Below are 23,269 nucleotides of genomic sequence, written 5' to 3'. Positions count from 1 at the left end.
CGATGGAGGAATAAACCGTGGGTGCACATGTCGTGGGATTTGGGCTCCACCTTCCTATTTAGATAGTGTTTGTAATTTGAAAATATGGTAATTGTCGTTTTTTAAAGTATTTTTATTTAGAAATACACCTTCCTAGATAGTGTTTATAATTGAAAATATGGTAATTGTTATTTTTTAAAGTATTTTTATTTAGAAATATATTAAAATATTTTTATTTTTTATTTTTTAAGATTTACTTTTAATATAGAAAATTAAAATAATTTAAAATTTTATAAAAGAATTAATTTAATATAAAAAATTCAAAAAAAAATTAAAAACACAAAATGAACACACTTTTCACGCCGTCGACCACGACCCCCCATTCAAATTCAAACCGGCGAAATATAGGATTAGTCAACGAGAAACAACTAACATGTTGCTTGGTCCATGTACGGTTGTGTGTAACAAAACAGATGCCATCATCAGATTGATCAGAACGAAGGGGCCCGGTATATATATATCTATATATTAAAAAGGACCCACGTGTCAGTTGAGAAAGGAATGGACCCCGCATTACAGATAATCGAAGACACGTGTCGTCATTCCAGTCTAATCATTTGCTTCCCCACTCTCGATCGGACCACCAAAAAACATTAGCAGGGACCACCAAGTGGCTGCCTTGAAAACAGTGCAAAAAAGAGACGGTCCCATTTGGAGCCCACGAACCTGTTGGGGCCCGATCATGCAGGCCCCACTTAACAAAAACAAATGGGCTTCTCTTTTCGACTTGCACGGTCCAGGGTGCCCGTCCCTTTTTACTTTTTTAAAAATAAAAATAAAAGTGACCTGGATGATGCAAAGAATTTTCCTTCTTTCTCACAATGGCTGATCATGAAACAACAATTAATTAGGTTAACCTCTGAGGGCAGAGTCACCTCCTCCTTTCTAGCTGTGAGTGTTGACCCACCATAAATGTGGACCCCGTTCTCCGCCTACTTCGACCCCACTCTACACGTGAGCACGTGCTCTCTCCTGCATCCACAAATCAAAGCAACTTTTTTTTTTTTTTTAATCTTAATTCTTAAGAGATACGTAGTCCCAAGCTCGAATAAACTTGTTAATGGCGGACGCACCAAAATCAATGAGAACCCAAAAAAAGTGACCAATGAAAACCATCAATTTTTATCATTGCTTTCAAGATCGAGACATGAACTGTAACTCTTGTTTGTCATAAATCTCTAAAGAGAAGTCTCTAAGCATTTGAGGAGTTCTATTAGTAGTTGTACTTGTAGTACTGACAGTACAGGCAGAACTTGAACTTGGTGCCATCATTGAAATACCTTTCGCAGTCATAGAACCTGAAACTGGCACAGCCACTGCCATATTTGATTGCATGGAAGACACAAAAGATGAAATTGGCCTTGCCGAAATATTTATCAGAGGGGTAGCTGCGGCCGGGAACGTAAATATCTGGGGCTGGTTAGACGGTCCTGCAATGGACGGTACCATAAAGAACGCCCCTGGAACGACAGCATTGGATGGTATGGCCCACATGGGCACTAAACCCTGTGGCACTGCCGCAACTGTTTGTTGTGGCTGGGGGGGGGGGCTGTTGCGTTGTCACGGGAACGAGAGAAGCCGAGACAGAAACGGTGTCGTTGACATCAACGTACTCGCTATTAGCAGGTCGTTTGCGATTCTTTGTAGCGTTCGGTTGGCCAAGTCCGGAGCTGGAGTTAGTTGTTGTTGGGATTTTGAGGGTTCCGTTAACAGACATGGCAATAGCAGGGACTGTGCCGGTTCCTGTTGCTGCAATTATGGCAGGTTCAGCATGTTCAAGCAACCACCTGATTGTTTCACCGTCTGATTTATGGCCTAATTCTCGGGTTAGCTGGAAGATCCGGGCAGCACATGCTGCCGGCATTCGGATCCTCCGGCCTCGACCCTCCACCTTGGTGTGTCGGTCTTTTGTTGATGGCCGTTTTAGTGGGGTTACTGTGGTTAATGGCATGGAGACTGCTGCTAACGGCATGACACCTAAAGGTGGTGGAGGTGATCTTTCCTCTGTGCTTGGCTCTTCCTTGAGTGCTGCCGACATGTCGTTGCAGTCTTTCCTGTTAGTGGGGCATGCTCGAATGTTTGGTAATTCTCTGCTGTTGATTCTAAGATCAACGGTTCTCATGTCTTCATCTTCCCCAAGCTCCTGCTTTTGTGTCGATGCCATGCTAAGAGACGTACCACCGTGGATAAAAAGAAGAAAACGAGCAAAGGAGGAGAAGTTGGGAGCATGGAAATGGAGGGGTTTGGGTTTGTAAAAGCACATTCGAGCAGTAGGGGTGAAAAGGGGGTTATATATAGAGGCATGGAAAGGAGATTTGATTGCCTAGTGAAGGGCGTAAAATTTGATAGTTGAAATCTACGGTTACCTGCCAATCATAAAAAGACATTGGACTCTCCGGATGATGACACGTGGTGGGTCCCATACCGTGATGCTTACTGTTCGGTAGGGTCACATGGTGGTGATCCTGTGGTGCGGTGCCTCCGATGAGGTCAGATTACAAGTCCTTGAGACCCCATATGTGCTTTGTAGTGCCTTGTGTGTTGAATTTCATTTGCGGTGCCATCTTCCAAACTGTTACAGGGGCGAAGTCTTTCCTTTTTTTACACACACTGAACTAATCTTATAATTTTTAAAATTAATAATTATATAAATTTTTAATAATCTTAAAATTTATGAGTAAGTTCTTTTTTTATTTCATCCAAGTAGCTATATAATCAGTTGCACACCTTGTAATTTTTTTGTTAGTCCCTGTGTTTTGAAACATGGGGTGAATTAGGCAAGGAACAATATGCTATGAAAATCAAGCACAGATTTACATTTCTTACCTTAAAAAAATGGAGGTGAATAATTTTTTATGTTATCATAATTAGTTATTTATAATTTAACATGGACTAGCTAATTGGCCTGGTTTGCATCCAAAGTTTTTTTTTTAATAACAAATGAATGTTTTTATAACCTTTTTTCATAGTGATATTAAACTTATTTCATCGAATCAATTTTGAAATCTTTTAATTTAATTTTTTATTTAGAATAGATTTACATTAAATAATATATAAGTTACTCTAACATGATTCAGCCGACTTAGTTTTAAAAGATGATATCTCTTATTAAAAAAAATATTAACATAATAATATAACAAATTATACTAGGTTTAATAACTTTTTTAACTATTTTTTATTTAATTATATGATAACAATAATGATCGCTTGTAAATTGAGTATCAGTCCAAATCCAAGATGTTTATTTGATATTACAGTAACCTTAAAAAAAAAATTGAAGCAAATAACAAAATCTAATTCTTATTTAACTTGAGTTAATCTGTTAAAATTAGTAATTTAAGTCACTGAGTTTAATAACTTTTTTCAAATTATTTTTTATTTAATTATATGACAACAAAATATAAGCTTATAAAATCAAGTATCAGTCTAATATTAAGATGTTTATCTGATATTGCAATAATATCATATAAAAAATAAATAAATTATAAAGTTTAATTCTCAATCAACTTAAGTTAATCGACCACATATATCACGTAGGTTATCTATCAAGTTTAATAATTCTATTTAAATTATTTTCTATTTAATTATATAATAAAAAATGATATTTTTTTAAAATTAATCATCAATCACATTTTAGGATATTTATTTGAGTGTATGATAAATGTATAAAAAAATAAAAATAAATTATAAAATTTAATTTAAAATTAAATATGAAGTTAAAAAAATCAATAAAAATCTTTTATAAAATAATAAAAATAATAAAAAAATCAAAAAAAAAAAACGAAGCAAGCTGGCCTTAAAAAAACCGGACAGCCCAGTACAACTAGCTATATCTTTTTTTTTAAAAAAAAAAAATCCTAGGTGTCTGGCGTTTCTTAAATTTCTGCCCCTTTTTTAATGGGAGACAATTGCCCTTTAAAAAAAAAACAAAAAGAATTACAGCTAGTGACGTGTTGATTGTTGTTCCAAATTCCACCCATCATAGGTCTCGAAGTCGAGCTGCCAATAGGCCTAAAACAAACTCATTTTTATCAATTTTTTCAATCAAAAACACCAAAAAAAAAAAAAAACTATAGAGATCTAATCAAACAAAAAGGAAAATCATGGTTCTCTAAAATGAATTTAAAGTTGATGATGTTCACTATTCCTCTTCGTATAGCCACAAAATGGAAACGGTGGATCTAATTGTAAGAGTAGCAGAAGACACAAAAAAGAACTGAATCTGAGCTGGTGTTATTAATGATCCACCAGCAAATATAGCAATTAGCAGCAATCGTGAGTGTCAAGCCTACCTGCGGGCCTAAAGGGCACGTCTAGTGGTGAGAAAGATTTCGGGTCGTCTGGTTAACGTCGATGGTTGAGGGCTTCAAGCAGGAACACGGTGATAGAGGGAGTTAGGTCCCTAGAGCATTAAGGAAGACGTCCGCCTCATTCACTTGCCCATTATTCTTGCATTGCGTCAATGGAGGTTGGTTTGTTCACGCATAGTGTCTCTCCTGCCTAAATAATGTGCTGTGAATCCGGCGGCTCCTGCATTGATATTTTCACATCCAGTTGCGTCATTTATTCATGATTTATACTTCTTGTTTTCTGTATTTTAAAGACATTTTATAAAAAATATTTTTTTATTTTAAATTATTTTAATATATTAATATTAAAAAAATATTTTAAAAAACTAATTGTGTTTATGAAATAAAAAAACTACAACCAACCATGTAATGATGATTAGGATGCATTAATAATGCTTTTGAAACTCTGTAGGAATTAAGGATATACATGTTTGAGGTTGTTCTGTATTTATAAATATATAAAAATAATGTATTTTTATTTTTTAAAATTTATTTTTAATATTAATATATTACAAAATATGTAGAAATAACTTAAAACAAAAAAAAAATCAAAATTTCAAGAAAAATCAGTACAGCCCGACAGGCAAAAATCACACGGCAGCGGAGTTTTTTTCGCTGAGCCAATTTGCTACCAGATAAAAGCCCTTGGTTTGGATTCTTCAACAAGTGGGCCCGGTTAAATTTTAAAGAAGGAAGGAGGACTCTCCGTGGGGGAGGGGACCCTCATGACTTCGTGGCCTCATCTATTTGAGGTGAGGGACCCCGCCACCTTGAGAAGGCCACAGTGGGGGACGTTCACTGGCCCACTTGCCCTAACTGGTCCCTCATTTCACTGTTCAGTTTAGGGATCCCTGCCACGCCACCAAAGTGGGGATCCCTTTGCGTGGGGTACATGGACCCCATTATACAGTACAACTTTTGCATAGTACCCTGCTACTGCCAACCAGTGCCCTTGTATTGTAGTAAAATATCGCACGGTTCTTTCCCGATGGGCAAATGCCGTTTGGCCCCCTTTAAAAACTCTGACCATCCTTGTGTCTTGTATTGCTAGCTAACTTTTTTTTACGTGGTGTGTTTGGTTTTTAAATTTTTTTTATTTATAAATATAGCGGTGGTGTGTTTGGTTTTTAAAATATTTTTTTATTTATAAATATATTAAAATAATATTTTTTTATTTTTTAGTAATTATTTATGATATTAGTGCATTAAAATAATTTAAAAATATTAAAAATATATTAATTTAAAGTAAAGAAAAAATAAAAAAATTTAAAATATATTTAAAATACAAAAATAAAAAGGGAGTTAGTCATTGTATGGAAATTGTTTTCATAAGACCATTATGTTTTCATGAACTTTTTCATTACAGGAAGGAAATGTTTGAATTGGATTTTGAATTTGGTCATATAATATAAATTACTGATAAATAAAAAAATTTAAATTTTTTTAAAATATTTTTGAAACATAAAAATAAACATGAAATTAGTCATTGTTTTTCACAAGATAAGACCATTATATTTTTATTTTTATGAATTTTTTCATCAGAGGGAGGAAATATTTCCAATAATATATATGTATGTGTGTGTTTGGATTAGATTTTGAATTCTGTCATATAATATAAATTACTGATAAATAAAAATTTTACATATCCATATTCAATTCAAAATAAATACTAAAAAAAATAATCATTTCAAAGTCGATTCAGATGGGATCCTAGCCCTGTTGGATCATAATTCATAAATAAATTACACTACTTCTACATTCAGCCTCCCATGGCCTACGCAAGCCCAAAACATTTTCTATTCACTCTTCAGCCGCCCGATAGCCTCTCCTTTGATTTCCTCACCGACGACGTCTCCATCCAGACCAGCGTCGTCGTCTTCACTCTTTTCATCGCCACCAACACCTCTTCCATGGTTGAATTAATTGGTGAGTTATTTGTGTTGGCTAGTGTTTTGGTCGATAGAGAGGCATGCTGATGTGTTGAATTAATGTTGTTGACTCACCATGCTATTTGGTACGTTGGACAAGACATAATAGAACATAACAAAAATAGTCACATTTTACTTTTCAAACAGATTCGGAATGTTGTTACATAGGTAGACGAATATCAATTCGTTTGTAAATTAAGAACTGCATGGCATAACCATTTAGACGGTAGCCAAGTGATAAGGACTTGGGATCAAGGGTCGATAGAGAGGCATGCTGATGTGTTGAATTAATGTTGTTGACTCACCATGCTATTTGGTACGTTGGACAAGACATAATAGAACATAACAAAAATAGTCACATTTTACTTTTCAAACAGATTCGGAATGTTGTTACATAGGTAGACGAATATCAATTCGTTTGTAAATTAAGAACTGCATGGTACAGGAGTATCGTAACAGGATAATTTTGTGAAATAAGAGAACTCCAAACATAGCTTGGATGGCAGAGGGACCGGAAAATTTGGAGTTCCATTACAGGACAGTAGATAAGACATAGATTTCACGTGATGACCCTTTTTTAGATTGCAGCAGCAGGAGTTCTCTTCCAGTTATGGAAAAACCAACATTACTTGGAAGAAAAGGATTCTGTTTAATTTGGTTAAATAAACAACGAAAAGCGAGATTTTTCTCGATTTATAAAGCATCTGGAAGCATGAATACTCGAAACTGTAGTACTGCAGTACATGGCCGTGCTAAAGCATATCACAGACCTCCCAAAATCATAGCTACATAGTAAGATCAGCAAAGCATTCACTTATTTAGAAGAGAACGAAACGCATATCTAAAAAAAACTGTTGCTGATTTTTATGGAAAGCTTTTTGTTGAATTTCTTGTGATACAGATGAAAGCAATGCCAATTCGAGTCTGGCAACTGACGCTTATAACTGCATCCGGAGTGAAAACTATAGACAAGACATAAGAGGACAAACTCCTCCAAAGGAGAATACTTCACCTAAAATCAAAGAGACTCGGAAATTCAACTTCTAGTGCTGTCCATTACGATCCAGACATGTACGTGTACCGAGTCTGAGCACCAACAACAAGCTCAACAATTTTCGCTGCATGTTCAAGAGACATTGTATGAAAAATATGAATATTTCAGAGACAAACGCGATCATCAAGGTAGAAATATGATGCAGCCAGAAAGAAATAAACACCACGCACCTGTTAGAAGCCCAATAATAGGAACAGGTTCCAGTAGCTTTTCAGTTCTCTGAAGTCTCTGCCTGAATGGATAAACAAATACAGTGTTGAATCTTAGATTACTTCATCTTGTGGAGATTGCAACTATGAGACACAATAGCTTAGCAAGAAATTTAGGAAAGAGAGCCTTACCTAGTGTACTTGGTAAAGAAAGGATCTCTCATAAGGTAAAGCGCCCATAACAATTTTCTTCTTTTCAACTGATTCAAACATGATATCAACATCTCTTTAGCATCAAATCCATCAGTTAATGAGTATTGCATTCACAAAAAGGACAAAGAGGGGGTTGGGGGGGTTGTCAGAATCATCGTGAAAGTAGATGAGCTGGAAGCATATGCAATTTGAACAGTAAAAATCTGGAAAACTCCAACCTCGTCCTGTTCAGAAGCAGTAAGGTGATAGCGTTGCTCTTTTCCACCATCCCTTGATTTAGTAACCTGTGTTAAAAAGACTACACCACCAGCATCTACAGCCAGCGAAACAAACCAAGGAATCCATGACCGAATTCCATACTTTCTGATGAACAGCACATAAATAAGGGGTCTTATAATAAAAAGGACCTCTCCCATGAGAAATAATGCCCCCTGGACACCTTTCTCAGATAAAATCATGGAAAGTGTTGGCCTCTCAATCGCTGAAGCTGTCAAGGCATAATTGCAAATATTAGTCGAGTTGAATTATAGTTGTTTATTAGTGATCTGACCCTGAAATGAAATTATTAAGAATAATTATACATGGAGGCTCCATAATAGCTTGCTGATGTTCGGCCCTGTGCAGCCATACAGGGTCAGAACTCATCCTGGCATTTTCTCCAAACCTGCTCAGTGCAGATAATGCCCTTCCTTCTAGATTCCACGGGTTAAGTCCATTAGGACCATGGCGAAATCCAGGTCTTGGGAAACCCCCAACATTATGCTGCGAGCTTGAGACATCTGAATGCTTTTCAATATTTGGTGTCTCTCCTCCATGAAGAAGCATCTTATATCCACTATTCCGGAACAAAATGAGCCTAACTAGCACCCTGAGTTATAGGAATGCAGAGTAATCAGGCAAATATCAACAAAAAAATACAATTCTAAAAAGCCCAACTGAATGAAATAGTGGCAAACAAGACAAATGCTGTTTACTTGGTAGCTTCTGTAACAGCAATGAAATTCCATTTCTTATTGTCACCAAAATAATGTTGAGCTGCAACTTCAACCAATGTTTCCAAATCCTTCATAGCAGATATGCACAACGAATACGGGAAAGAATTAGGCTCCATAGGACCAACATGCATCTGGGTTGGAGTAGTATCGATGATATGCTCGTTGATAGCAGTGATAATGCCCAAGATTGCAGTTACTGCAGATAATTAATAACTTTCTCAATATAGCAGCATTTTTAACTTTTCAATGTGTATGAATACAAAAGAAAAGGAAAAGGAGTCTGAGCAGCTAGATAAAAACGCCCATCGTGTTTGGTTAGTGAGATAAAAACCAAGGCTAAAAAAACTGAAAAAACTCAAATTTTGACAGTTCAATATAGTCTGAGCAGCTAGGAAAAAACGCCCATCGTGTTTGGTTCTTTAGATAAAAACCAAGGCTAAAAAAACTAAAAAAACTCAAATTTTGACAGTTCAATATATTATTATGGAGCCTGAGAAAACAATAAAACTCCAAACTGAACCTAAAACAACTGTGTGAGTTTGACTTACTAGTTCTCATTAGTTCAGGATGGAAGCATCGGAAAACATAAATTTTGATGTCTAAAATTAGTTTCTTCCCACTCCCACCATTTTCCATGATTACTTAATAAGGAAAAAGAAATCCCAAGCAAACAAGAAGTAGCCAAAAGTTACCAAAGTTTCACAAAACCTGCTTCTGGTCCTATCTCTGAAGCGGAAAACCGTTCGGGAAGAAGCCACGTCAATCCCTGTGCAAATTTTGAAAACTGGATCAGACAACATTTTTGAAATACAGTCACATCCGAACCCAATTCATCAGAAATCTCAACATTCGGATGCCACTGCCCAGTGCCACCAGAATAAACTATCCATACGATGAAAACAATCAACATGGCTAAACATATTCATCTAACAGTCAAAGAATCTTAACTGGAACAGCTAAGACAAAAACCATAATCATTACATACGTAGAACAAAAGCCATCTCTGTTATCTTAACATACTTCCTGTCCATGATCAATATTTTTCTCATATTTTCATTTATTCGCATCCACGAAGGATGATATAAGCAAGTCTAGACAGCAAAATATGCAAGCATTTTCATAAAGAGAGCTTCTTTAATCGATTTTCTCCAAGAAAATAACGGTCCACTACCCAGAAGTCATAAGAAAATGCAACAAACTTAAATTCATATCCAAGCACAGCTCAAAGTCACCTTTTTGCCAAGATATACTCCATTTTTAAGCTACAATGGATGATAAAAGGAACCAAAAAGAGAACCCGGAAAGCCAAAACAATCAAATATTAAGATTAGACTTACATTGGCAAGAGACTCCAATGAGTGAACATAATCTTTATTCCTTCTAACCCATTTCTTATAAGTCTCCATGGGTTCAGAATCTCAAAGAAAAACAAGAAAATAACAAACAGGAAGAGTCAGCTCCCCAAATAACCGAATGTAAACGCTGACCTTGCCTCACTTGAATCTAACTCTCTCTCTCTCTCTCTCTGGTGTTTTAGGACCAGACCCAGATGACGAAATACCGAGAAAAGGAAACCCTTTTAAGTAATTCGATCTCAAGAGTCAAGGCGTGGAAACGACCAAGAATGCTTGTCATAGACTAGTTGTTGTCAAGGAAGAGGCGAAAATCAGAGGTAGTGATGGACTTATTGATATGTGGTCATTTGTTTGGTGTCAATAAGGAATTTAATCCTAACCATTGATCCGGATAAGAATTTGATGTGGCTGACCATCCGATGCAAGCATTATATTTTTTTTAAAGTATTTTTTAATTAAAAATATTTAAAAACATTTTTTAAATATTAATATATTATAATTTTAAAAAAATTATTTTTAAATTAAAATAATTTAAAAATATTTAAAAATATTAATATATTATAATTTAAAAAATAATAATTTTATTTTTAAATTAAAATAATTTAAAAATATTTAAAAAACGAAAACTACCACAATAAAAACTATTATAAAAGTTAAATACCGGTAAATGTATAATTAACTATTGAACTTTAATGTAGTTAATTGTTTATGTTATGGAAATGTTGTATTGAATTTTCGTTTATTTTTTAGTTTTTAAATTGGAAAGTGTTTTTTTGTGAAAAAAATAATTTTTTTATATTTTTTGATCATTTTAATATGTAGATTTTAAATTATTTTTTATATAAATATATTTCATATGTAGATTTTAAATTATTTTTTATATTAATATATTAAAATGATCTAAAAACATAAAAATATTAATTTAAAATAAAAAACTAAAAACAAATATTTTTATAAAAATACTTTTAAAATATAAAATAAACATAATATAGATTTGATGTATTTCAGGTCACTATACTCAATGTTTATTAATAAATTTAAATTTCAAGGTTTCATAAAAGCTGTTGAATTTTTTTTATAAACATGATATAAATTTGATGTATTTCAGGTCACTATACTCAATGTTTATTAATAAATTTAAATTTCAAGGTTTCATAAAAGCTGTTGAATTTTTTTTTGATAATTATGCAGTTTTATATTATATTAAGTTAATATAGAAAAAAAAATTAAAGGAACTTGTGTAGTTTTTTTTAAAAAAAAAGTTATAAATTAAGTATAAAATATCCTTGTAGTTTTTTTTAAAAAAAAAGTTATAAATTAAGTATAAAATATCCTTCAATGCACATTATTATATATAATATTGAAGTTTAAAATAAAAAATAAAATCAGCGTAAGCATTCTTCCTTGTTTAGGATCTTAAAACAAAAAAATAAATCTTAACTTGTTTCTATTAATGATCAATCATCTCTTCTTAAAATGGTTCATGCAACCTTCCCAATTCAAGGATGGTGCTGTTAAAACTCTACTTACCAACACATTTACAATTCCGACATAAACTATTGGACCTCAGGCATTGTTTGGATATCATTCGCTTTCTACGATGAACCCTCATTAGCCATGGTTAATTCGAATGAACCACCGCCATCGTCCTCCATCACTTACATATTGTTCTTTAACTACTTTATCAGCATTACAATTTAGCAAATGTGGGTGTCGCAAAGCATAGCTCTTGCTACTGTCTTCAATACAAGTTGTGGGACCTTTTATTATTCTTCCATCTCCTTTTGGTTCTCCTCCATCTAGGCTTGTAGCTGGCTTCCTTGGTCATTTTGTTGAAGGACATGCTCGTTGTGGTTTCTAGGTTCCTGCTCTTTTATTAATCGTTTGGTTGCATGCAATTTATATTTGATTCAGTGAGGATTCATAATGTGAATGTTAGCCCTAAGAATGGAGAAGACAAGGTGAATTGTTTGTTTATTTATTTTAGTGAGGAATGAAATTGCAGATAATAAGAAAACAAGGGTTGTGCTCATTTTACATGTCTTTTTATGCCTTTTACAGTTTACTATGAAAGATTTGCTTGTTTGGGTTCGTACGAATTTGATCAAGGAGAGGCCTGAAATGTTCATGGAAGGCCGGCGATTCTGTGTAAGCTTTAAGCTTGTCTTTTATTGGCATTTCTCTTACTTAGTTTATTTTAAAGTTGAGAGCTTTTGCTAATCCGCTGCTAAATGAGGCAAAATTGTCCATAAAAAAATACAGGTGATGATGAACTCGGCTCTATTTGCTGAAGACTTAGTTATATTGATTGGTCTCATTAGTACTTATGTTGAGATTGTGGTTGGTTATGCAGAAGACCTGGTGTTTTAGTTCTTGTGAATGATTGTGACTGGGAACATAGCGGTCAGCTTGATACGAATTCGGATTTGGTGGTTTTTATTTCTACCTTGCATGGTGGTTAGCATGTGTGCTTGTGATATATGTTAACTTCATTATTAAAGAAGTAATGTGAAAGAAATTTCAGCCTTGGAAAGGGGAATCGGGATTTTGACTTTGTCATCATCTTCTTATTTCCTATGCCCCAGCGGCAAAATGTATGTTCTGCTGATGTTACTGTACTATTTTCATGATAAGTTACTGATAATGCGATTTTTCAATGCGAGGATGGGAGATTATGCTGCTTTTGATGTGGATATTTCCGAGCTTCACTACACTTGAAGCACCTCTGGAGAGTGGAGATAAATGAACCACTTTTTCGGTGCCGGAATATATCGAAGAGAAATAACATGTATACAGGTTCTTTTAGGTAACTTAACTAGACGGGTTCTCGTAGCTAGTCCAATGGCAACCGATCCCTTGCTACGTCCCAATCTCTCGGTTGTCAGAACCGTTTCCTATCATTAGGTTACAGCTCTCGCACCCCAGTAACTAGTCTAATGGCAAGGACTTTCCCAGGATTCAACGCAAAGATGGGAAAGAAATGGCTTTGATTGTTTGCCAACCACAACCAATTATCTGTGAAGCTTGAACAAATATTGCTACAGCTGATCAATGATGACGCTATTGTAATTTTACTCTCTCTTCAGTGCTTTAGATGCACACTTCGCATGCACTGGCGAAAGTAAAAGAGAGGATTTATAATCTCTCTACACAATTTACGATTCAGGAAAGGGGTGTGTGCATGGGGGTTTTTTTATCTCAACTTCTTGTTTTCCATGATCTGATGATGCTGCTGCACCGTCTTACGAAAAGAATGAAGAAACTATCATGAAAACTGCGAGGCTCTAGTAACTTGGAAGAGAAACACTTGAAGGCATACAGAAAAAGGCCAAAACTGCATTTTGATTGGTCAAGGCATGATATTTCTCATTCACCATGGCAACCTTTTCTGCGCTGAATTGTAACAGAAGAAAAAGAAGTGTTGAGAGTGGGATTTGAACCCACGCCCTTTCGGACCAGAACCTTAATCTGGCGCCTTAGACCAACTCGGCCATCTCAACATTTGTTGACGGCGTGGCCTCAACATTATATATACTATGTAAGTTTAGCTGTAACCAGAGAAAACAAAATCCTAGTAAAATTAAAAACATTTGGTTCACGTTAAGTTTCATACTTTCATGTGGTTTCGAGGGAGAAAAATTATCATTTTTTTTATTTAAACCTTCTAAAATAAACGATTAATTAAAATGTTATTACCCAAATATTACTTCATTTAAATCTAAAATTTAGTTATTTTAGATTAATATTACATTTCACATACATTTTATGGTGGGAAATAAGAAAACAATTAATATAACAAATCCACAAGCGCACTCAAATATGCTTATGATTCTTCGTACAAAAAGTATGCTTTCAAATTTCTCATTATTTAAAACTCTCATTAGTTCTTCTTCTTCTTCTTCTTCTTCTTCTAAGACAAGAAATGCATTAACGTAAAAAAGTTGCGTTGGCCTTGTGCCAAGACGTCTTGGAACAAAATAGTAAAAAGTTTTCGAACTCTTTACTAATTGATCTACTCTTATTGTTTTGTTTTGTTTATGACTGTACACAGTATTTAAATTCTCCAAAAATTCTTTCGTGTATTAATCATCATCAAGCTCTCAAAAAAAAAAAAAGTTAACTAGCAACGAGAATCTTCACAAGAAACTCAGAGAAAACTCCTCGATTTCAAGTGATCAGTGGAGCAAAACAACACCCACTGATACTATCTCCTCTACAGATAAAAACGAAACACCATCTCGTGAAATATCAAAAAAAAAAGTTAGTTAATTCTTATGGATATAATTTAATTGATTAGGTTTTATATTTATTTCTTAAAAGTTACAAAGTTTGAGTGCTACAAATTTCAAGGTTATTGAAAATTTACGTGGTTATTAATTTTAGAGTTCTGAGAGATTAATTATGACACATATAAATTAATCCGAATACTCTCAATTATCAAAAAAAGAAAGAGAAAGAAAAGAGTTGTCCCTAAACACACTTGAAATTCAGAACATTTATGTGGAGAAGATAGCAAATTTCTCATATCTAAGGCTCATGAGACCGTTGTTCCTTTCAATATCGCTGCCACAAGCTTTAATTATTTCATTCACATTCCAGAAAATCGATTGTCGCCCACCGTCAACCACCCTATCGTTTCTGCATCACCACAATTTCCTGACGGAGAATGCAAACAAAAGCCTCCAACGCTCCAGGCCAACCCCACCACGTCATATTGCTTATCCAAATCCTTTTAGCAGAGGATTTTGTTCAACATGTGCACAAAACTAGCAGCAAGAAGCAGCTGATAAAATTTCTGTGGAACCCAAATCCATTTGTCATAACGCGTTGGTGTAGAACGTGCTACATGATTTTCTCAGGACCCTCCCATCTCCGAACAGACTGCCGGATACTATCCATCACACTCCGGTTACCCCCCCCTCCATGAACAGTCAAAAAAAGCACACGCCAAGTTTACCTTCTTGTTGTTTTTTTGGGACCCTGACTCTATTGTAGACCAAGTTTGAATCACAAGTTCTTTTTATTCATATGAATTATATAATATCCAAAGGGAACCCTGAGAATTCTAAATACAGACTAGTTTTCGTTTTCCCCCTTTCTTCATTATCATCCATCAAATCTAAGTGAAGGAAAAGTCACTATATTGTTGGTTCATGCAAGCATAAATAAAGCAATACTCGCTGCTGTGTTACAATTCTGTTTTGCCATTCGAATAAACAACAAGGCTGACTGCAAAAGATATTTTTCTATCATCACCATTATTCAAAATCAAAGCATCGAAATCATCTAAATGACAAAAAAAAAAAAAAAACACCTTCCAATAGTTGAAATGGCTAAAGCATGAATATTATTAATGAAAAACCACACTTATTGCACGGTAAAGGTGCATAAAAAAATGTTCATGAATAAATTAACCTACCCAAAGCATCATGCGGAGCTTCCATAAAGCATGACTTTAATTCGAATCAGCCCAATATGACATGACTGGACGCAATCTAATTGTGCACTATTACAAAATGGTTGAACACGCATCATTTAGACCTTTTGCTTTCCTTTTTGAAGCCTGTCTAGTTCTGCTTCAGCATGTTCCAACTGCAGCTTTAAGGTAGATATCCTTCGTTCTAAATCTTCCACAGCATTTCTGCTGGTGGAAGGTTGATATGGTGATGTAAAGTGACTTGATAAAGCTCTGAGAGCTTCAACTCCAGTAACCTATTAAATAGGAAATCTAGTCAAATGGATGATTAACTAATAAAAATAAAATAAAATAAAAAAGCATCAGAGCGGCAAGAAGCCAAGTGAATGACAGAAAATTCACCCCTTCAACTCCAGAATACACTGAGGTAGAAAATATTACAAAAACAAATTGCATTCAATGGAAAATAAGCTCCTTAGAAAACAGTGGCATATGTTCATCCTAAAATATTTAGAAGGTGAAAAAAAAAAATAAAGGAACACAATAGCTAACTTATTTTAAAAACAGTTTACATTGCTTTAAAAACACAAAAGAAGCAAGAAGTTCCTTGGCAAGTCCTACAAGCTATGGCACAAATAGCTTACCTCTTGTGGCAACAATGGAAGTTTTGTAATGTTGAAGTCATCATACAACATATAGAACTGATCAAGGTACTTCTGTTGCATCCGCATTCTCGCTTTGAGTAATTTGGATTCAACATCTACAATAATAACACCAACAAATAATGGTTAACATGTTTATCTAAAGCATGAATATATATGAAGTATAAAGAGGGGGCATCATGGGACATGCTAATAACACCTTCTTCATCATAAAGGACTTGATTAATGATAATATTATGTGTGTCAATCTCAAACTTGGTAAGCTCCTGAACCAGTCTCTCAGTTTCATAAAGGGATAGGAACTCGGGAATGCAAACACAAACAAAGGTTGTCAAGTCCTGGAAACAAGAAATACAAGTGCATTAAATAATTAATTATAGTCAGATGAAACGAAAAGAAAAGAAAAGACAAAAGTGATAAAGAAACTAGAATGTTCAACTGGAAAATAAAAGTACCATCTACAGAATGAAAATTTTCAGTAAGAATCAGCCCATAAAGAAAAATTGCAAGTCATAGCTTCCAAACTTACAAATCTACAGTATCTTAGGCCATCGATGTAAGAAACTATTCGAGTAGATGAACATGTCAGTCATAATACACATCCTTACACCAAACCTTAATAGGAAAGGCCAAAAAATAAAATTTAGTTATGCCCTCAAAAACTATATGCAAGACACCCATGATACAAAAAAATAAATTAACTTCAATCCAATTTAACAACAACACTCCACTGCATGTCATTAACTACAATAATTCCAGACACATGGAGAGATAATGCAGCAACAATGAGAACTTCCTAAACCCATACTTATTTAATTACCATTACCACAATTCAGGCACCTTCATTGAATATGCTACAAGAGGCTCAATCCTCTAAACAAACTCTGGCATATATACAATAATAATAAAAAAAAAAAAACCCTGCAACTGAAACATAACATAATTAACACTTAAATGTATGCAAACACAATCACATGGATGAAAGATCTTACTGGGTCTTTGAATTGCTTATTGACTTGTTCGATCACATCTTTCATGCCTTCAAGCCTTCCCAAGATTGCATCCTCACCAAACTCATCATCGATGCCAAAGAGACGAGTCATCTGTCACAAAAAATTCCAAGAATAGTCAAAAGACATGAGAATTAAGGATGCAGAGGCGTGAAATTTAATATCACTCAAATGTACGGGAACAGGAATCCACTACTCAGAGGCTAAACTTTATTCTCAGTCATCAATGGGTCAAAACGGCAAGAGTAATACATCTGCACTTCGTCCAAATGACTAGAAGTTATAGTGACTATAGATAGCAGACAAACCCCTAATATTATTATCTTTTCTTCTCTTTGTTCTCTCAGATAAAAAAACCTAGTATTTCTGGATTCAGCTCTTTAATCAGAAGCTTCAACCATACAAATACTAGGCAGAGAATAAGGGAAAAGTAGAAAAAGTACTACCATCTGAGGTCAATCCTATAAATGGTCCATCAATCATGGATGGTTCAGTATGTTTTTGGTCTCACCATTCCTGCCTAATGTATGAATGACTGCTTGAACTAAGATAACCAGGGAAATGAAAGGACAACACTGAAAGAGAAATAAAATTGCAGTCATGCACGGGCAAGAGGCTCAAATATCGAACTGGCACGTTGGAGATTGGATGATCATTCCACAACCTAGAATCAACTTGAACATTTGATAAATGCAGAAGGAACAGAATTAATTAATTTTCATGCTATGGTGGAAGACAGACAAGGAGCACCAGACTGATCAATGCCCTGTGGGTATGAAACTGTATAATAAGTCACAACTTAGGAACCCAAACAACCAAGGATCGATGTGAACTGCATTTATTAAAAATTTTCCAAAATAGAAAACAAGATATCATAGAGCACCATATTTTTATCTCCTAGCCATTAAGCTAAGGTAAGTAGATGTTGGAAGGAAAGGAAATACAACTGCTCAATTAATAGAGCATGCTAAAATAGGAATAGAAAAAATAAGTTAAAACAGGCATCTGAACAGTTCGAGATAACTTATAACATAAGCATCACCTGACAAGAAAAGAAAAGGATAAACTTCATTTAAATAGCTGTTTCAACTATCATATTGTAAAAGACACGCCAACAATATGACCCCCATTTGAATTGAAAGGCTAATACTTGATCACAATGAAGGACATACCTGACCAATTAAGCCGCCAAATTTACTTTTCAAAGACATCACCTTCTGAAGCCCCTTCTCCAAAGTTGATGGAAATTGTAATAGCCGGAGTGTATGACCAGTTGGAGCAGTATCAAATACAATACAGGAATAATCCATCGTTTGCACCAGTCTGCAGGAAAATAAGTTGAGCAGAAACCATTCGATTCTTGATAATTAAAAAATTAAGTTGATTCAACTTGGTCAAGCAAAGGCGAGAGTGAAACCACTATGTGTCTCTCAGCAGAGCTTTGGCAAGGAGATGTCAGTTTAGGTAAAATAGAAAAAGCACTTCACATACAACAACACAATTCATTCACTCATTCTAATTACATTTATAGAAATATTACAAGAACTGAATATGGTAAAAGACCATATCAAGGACATGCTCAAAACTGTTTGATCAAAGATTCAAATGATGGAAACAAATAAATAAAACCCACTAGCTCAAAACATGTAGCACAGCTCGAATAACATGCAAGAAGCCCAGTTTGTCAGTAGGAGTAGTCTACTCAACTATAGCTACTTGACAAATAAATTAACTTAAAGTTAACCCTTGATCAGTGCTTGTCATCGAAACAAAAGAGCAATCCTGGAACTAATAATGTCATAAATCTCAACTTCTTGCAGCTTTGCAAACCTTGAAGAAACCCGAGAGCAATCCTCAATAAAGAAAAAGAAAATAAGCATAGCATCCCCGCCCATAAAGTCAATCTAACATCAAGCCATTAGATCATAATATTTATTGATCACCATAAAGTCAGTCTAACATTAAGCCATTAGATCATAATATTTATTGATCCACTAAATGCTTTTCAACATTGCAAGTGATCAAGATAATGGAAACATGGTTCTTACTTCAACATCTCCGCGAAACTCATGGCCTCATCAATGCCAGGAATTGCATTCGCAAGCTCAGAAAACAAACTATCCATTCCTTCGCTTCCTCCAATATCATCGTTTTCAACGTTAGGATCCACCTCCTGCAAATCACCATTACCCAAACAATGCCACAATTATATACTGAAAAACAACATTATCAACCAATATAACAACTCTCCAATACAATTAACAAAGAGAACTCAAAATCAACCTCTTCAAAGAAAAAAAGAACAAAACTTCATCAAACTTTACACAGATGTTTCACACAACGAACTCAATTTCTGAATTCTTCAAAAACCAACAATCAAAAACTTAAAAAGACCTAAATTCACAACTGGGTATTCTCAAATTCAATAAAAAAAATACAAAATTCCCTTTAAATCCAACAAACCCACAAACCCAAAACCAAAAAAGATCCAAACTTTTACCATAGCATATAAATTGCTGAACCCATTAACCAAAGTAGGAGTCTTCGTAAATCGTTGCTGAAACGCGTCACTAAGGTTATGAGCTGGATCAGTAGATATGATTAAAACGGAAGATCTGACTTGAGCCAGAAGAATTGAGAGAATCGAACTGCAAGTCGTTTTGCCTACACCACCTTTGCCTCCAACAAAAACCCACTTTAGAGTGTCTTGGTCTAGTATGTTCCTTACCGTTCCATCTGGTATATCTGTTGTTGCCATGTTTTTACAATGCTTTCTTTCTTTTCGTGTGGCTGTCTTTGTTTTGTTTTTGTTTCAGCTTTGGGTTTTCTTTTCTTTTCTCTAAACAGAGAACAAATCGGAGAAGAGAAGTAGCAGGCTGGTCGTTACGGTGGCGTTTCTGGGTTTTTCGTTATATTTTAAGCACATAAGGTGGCATCATGGGCCAAGCCATACTGTTTTTTGGGCTATAAATGAGTTTCCGATATGTCAAGATTCCGAAGCTGCCCCGAACCGCAGATCTCCGATCCCTAGAATTTTATAATTGAAAATGATAATGTAGAACCACTAGCTAAGGTACCCGTTTAATTACATAATAAATCATAGTTAAAATAACTACTTATAAGAAATACAGTAATTAAGATAACAGAGAAAAATGTATTTTTTTAGCTAAAATGATCTTTTCTAATTTAAATAACTTTTTTCTTATAACATGTTTTTTTTATTAACAGCTTGTTTATTGAATAAAAAAACTAATAACAATTAAAAAATATATATTAATTTGGATTAAAGAGGAAAAACTTTTTCTGTTATAAGAAAAGCAGTAGTTAAGATAACAGAGAAAAAAAACTAATCGTATAATTCTTTAAATATCACTTTAATACATCTATTTAAACAAAATTTGATTTAAAAAATTAAGAAAAATAAAATTTTTAAAAATAAAAACCTAAAAAAAATTTAAGAACTATTTAACAAAAAGTCATAAGAGGCTAGTTGACTTTCTACTTTTTACTTGAATAGATAAAGCATCATCTATCTACCATTTCCAATATGTTTCAAGATAAAAATCATCTTCATTGAATTTTTATTTTTAAAATGATTTTATTAACATTAAAATAATTATTTTTTATGGTCGAAATATGATTGACTAAACTTTTTTTTTTTTACACCTTTTGGATGATCTTCCTTAACCTATCTTAAGAACTAGGGACTAAAATATGACAAAAAAAAAATTTAGAACAAAAATATAAAAAGCTAAAATAATGTCGTGGTTGCACAACGACATCGTCGACAACAATGGAGGCTTTTATGGTGCCTCCAATAAAATAGTGTTGGAAAGGTTTTTGAATTTAATCATAAAACTATAATTAATGTTTAAGAGTCAATACCCACTATGAACATATGGTCTACGAGAATATAGGTAAGGCACTACTTGTGCAAGATAAGCTACATTATTGTTTGATTGCTTTTCTAGGTTAGGTTTTTATTTGTTGATATTTTTTAAGGTTCAAAGTAGATTTCTCTTCATGGGAGAGTCTCTACCTCATCGGATTAAATTCTAACCATTCTAAAATCTGAATTTTAGCATCATATTTATTTACACATTGTATCTTTAATATCTGATGGTGTACTTTATCATGTAATTTTACACACAACAGATTTAAAGTCTATATCTAGACCCTATAAAAAAATTGAAAAGAAGTTTTTAATATTTTAGCCAAACCCTAATAGATGATCATTAACTAGTTATGATATCTGTTTTTTCTTGGATTTTCAAAACATGAGAAAGATACAAATTTTTGTTTTTTTATGAAAATATGTCTGGAAAGAATTTTAGAATTTGACTGTATGCATGAAAATAATTTTTTGTTTCCTTTTTTTAAAGGAAATTAATTTAAAGGTTTTGATACTTAAGAAAATCACGATTTTTTGAAATAATTTTTTTATTTTTTTAGATTTTTTATTTTTTAAAATATTATAACATAAATTATATAAATAAATACATAAAAATATATGTGGGATGGGCCGGCCCAACTAATTAGGTCAAGCCCATGAATGTTGGGTTGGGTTGTTCATGACCCAACAAATCTTTTTTCTTTTTTTGGGGTTAAGCCAAACCCAACCTAACCATCTAAGTTCGACTAGAAACATGTCCAACCCATCCCTATAACTATCGTTGAATACCAGCAGTGCAGGATGTGAATTAATTCACGTCTTGTATGCTCTGATTGAAGGAAAAGGAACAAAAGTTGTCTTGTAGGTGGGGATAACTGACAAAGTTCACTTGGGATGAGGGTGTTGCTTGCAGCCTGACTGGTGGTGCTTGGTGTGACAGGAGAAGAAATGGTGGTTTCAAGGCGAAGCTAGAGACAAGAAGAGAGAGGAAAGGAGTAAAAAAGAAGAAGAGGGTAATAGAGAGGGGGAAATAGACCAATGATGGCTGGTCAAAAGTTATGTTGGCTTCTTGTGATGGAGCTAGTGGTGGACGAGCTAGTGGTAGCGTCAATCAGTAGCTAGAACGGCAAAGAGAAAGAAAGAGAGAGAAAATTCCAAAAATCAGGGGTTGGGGGGCTTTTTTTTGCCTACTTTAGACCTAATTACCTTCATTTTTTGCCATGAAATTCAGATTTATCTCTAGGAAGTGAAAGTGGGATATTTTTTTTTTAATGATACCAAATCATAGTCTTTGCTTCAGTTGGGAAAGATCTCAACTGTTGTTTCAAAGTATCCATTGTGAGTTATCAAATCTATAGGAAAAGGTTGTTTGGATTGACCTTTTTAGACCAGAATTAAGGCCGTTTTGTTGTCAATCGGTCTGAACAAGTCACAAGGAATTGTAGAGTAATGTCAGGTGATTATTTTGATTCATGTGTTGTCAATTTTAGAGGACATGTGAGACATTAAATGCATTTGAAAAGTAACCACTTGGATAACATTCTTGGGCAAAATCTAGAAATATAGTAAATAGTGACCAGACGAAGCTTCATTTAGTTTTTTTTAAAGTTCAATTTAGTCCTCCATCTTTCAATTCTTTTTTAATTACACTCATAATTTATCTTAAACTTTTGATTTGGTGTAATTTAACCCCTTTCGAATTTCAATTTTCTCCCCAAATGATGACACTTTTTGCACTTTCGTTATTGGTATCAGATTTATATAATTTAACTCCTAATTGACCATTAAACTTTAATTTTTTTTTAATTTCACCATTGGTATTTGTCAATTAAGCACCCATAATTTAGTACTTTTTTTTCAAGTTGGTCATTGACTGTGAATTTTTTCAATTGAACCCCTAATTAACCAAAAAACTCTAGTTTTCTTGCAATTTTACTCTCTAATTTCAATCAATCAACTTAGTGAAAAAATTAAATTTAATCTCTTAAAATTCCAATCTTCTCAATTAAGCTCAAATTATGCTCCCAAACTTATTTTTTTTAGCAATTAATTTTCTAATGAAATTAATTTGACCTATGTAAAATATAATTAAGTACTTGCACTAATTAAATCCTTCAATTGGATCCAAGATAATTCTTAAATATTATTAAAATTTAATTTAGCACATGATTAAATCAAATTGGCCTATTAAAGATTTAATTGTATCC

At 33.9% G+C, this 23,269-nt stretch overlaps 3 protein-coding genes, 1 long non-coding RNA gene and 1 other non-coding gene across 8 annotated transcripts; 2 read left to right on the top strand and 3 right to left on the bottom strand.

Annotated features, from left to right (window-relative positions):
* The first annotated feature begins 1,186 nt into the window (after positions 1–1,186).
* Positions 1,187–2,454, top strand: LOC105124946 (uncharacterized). The gene is given in 3 exon segments (XM_082978853.1): positions 1,187–1,193; positions 1,272–1,566; positions 1,568–2,454. Coding segments are annotated over 3 exon segments (1,029 nt in total). The 3' UTR covers positions 2,295–2,454.
* Positions 2,455–5,752: 3,298 nt separating this feature from the next.
* Positions 5,753–19,212, top strand: LOC105124931 (uncharacterized). Its single transcript, XR_842164.1, has 3 exons — positions 5,753–5,763; positions 18,620–19,079; positions 19,131–19,212. It is a non-coding gene; the product is annotated as an uncharacterized LOC105124931 (long non-coding RNA).
* On the bottom strand, positions 6,975–10,352 carry LOC105124930 (peroxisome biogenesis protein 16-like). Of its 4 annotated transcripts, none has more exons than XM_011025149.1 (9): positions 10,065–10,352; positions 9,436–9,493; positions 8,707–8,923; positions 8,314–8,600; positions 7,951–8,228; positions 7,712–7,779; positions 7,541–7,602; positions 7,350–7,434; positions 6,975–7,300 (listed from the first exon to the last, which is right to left on the bottom strand). In XM_011025149.1, the coding sequence occupies exons 1-8, from the start codon at positions 10,131–10,133 to the stop codon at positions 7,373–7,375; spliced, it is 1,101 nt and encodes a 366-aa protein (XP_011023451.1). In that variant the 5' UTR covers positions 10,134–10,352; the 3' UTR covers positions 6,975–7,300; positions 7,350–7,372. The 4 variants fall into 4 exon arrangements, with proteins under 4 accessions (XP_011023451.1, XP_011023452.1, XP_011023453.1 ...); XM_011025150.1 differs by having other exon boundaries at positions 6,975–7,302; positions 7,373–7,434; XM_011025151.1 differs by having other exon boundaries at positions 6,975–7,434; positions 7,951–8,219.
* Positions 13,502–13,582, bottom strand: TRNAL-AAG (transfer RNA leucine (anticodon AAG)). Its single transcript has one exon. It is a non-coding gene; the product is annotated as a tRNA-Leu (tRNA).
* Positions 15,378–20,096, bottom strand: LOC105124933 (ATPase ASNA1 homolog). Its single transcript, XM_011025153.1, has 7 exons — positions 19,671–20,096; positions 19,219–19,343; positions 18,343–18,493; positions 17,153–17,263; positions 16,360–16,498; positions 16,143–16,258; positions 15,378–15,794 (listed from the first exon to the last, which is right to left on the bottom strand). Exons 1-7 carry the CDS (start codon positions 19,926–19,928, stop codon positions 15,618–15,620), a joined length of 1,077 nt encoding a protein of 358 aa, XP_011023455.1. The 5' UTR covers positions 19,929–20,096; the 3' UTR covers positions 15,378–15,617.
* Between the last annotated feature and the right edge of the window lie 3,173 nt (positions 20,097–23,269).

The sequence above is a fragment of the Populus euphratica genome, unplaced genomic scaffold (genome assembly GCF_000495115.2).
Source record: "Populus euphratica unplaced genomic scaffold, PopEup_1.0 scaffold32.1, whole genome shotgun sequence".
In the NCBI taxonomy this organism is placed as follows: Eukaryota; Viridiplantae; Streptophyta; class Magnoliopsida; order Malpighiales; family Salicaceae; genus Populus; species Populus euphratica.
Note: the sequence above shows the minus strand (reverse complement) of the source record. Positions and strands in the feature narration are given on the sequence as shown.

Excerpts from the sequence above, each read along its gene's own strand:
- LOC105124930 (XM_011025149.1), bottom strand. The coding sequence starts at position 10,133 with ATGGAGACTTATAAGAAATGGGTTAGAAGGAATAAAGATTATGTTCAC. Across the intron at positions 8,924-9,435 it reads AGAGATAGGACCAGAAGCAG|TAACTGCAATCTTGGGCATT; the intron begins GTTTTGTGAAAC and ends AATTATCTGCAG. Across the intron at positions 7,780-7,950 it reads CTGCTTCTGAACAGGACGAG|TTGAAAAGAAGAAAATTGTT; the intron begins GTTGGAGTTTTC and ends TGTTTGAATCAG.
- LOC105124933 (XM_011025153.1), bottom strand. The coding sequence starts at position 19,928 with ATGGCAACAACAGATATACCAGATGGAACGGTAAGGAACATACTAGAC. Across the intron at positions 18,494-19,218 it reads AGTTTCGCGGAGATGTTGAA|ACTGGTGCAAACGATGGATT; the intron begins GTAAGAACCATG and ends ATTTTCCTGCAG. Across the intron at positions 16,259-16,359 it reads AGTCCTTTATGATGAAGAAG|ATGTTGAATCCAAATTACTC; the intron begins GTGTTATTAGCA and ends TTATTATTGTAG.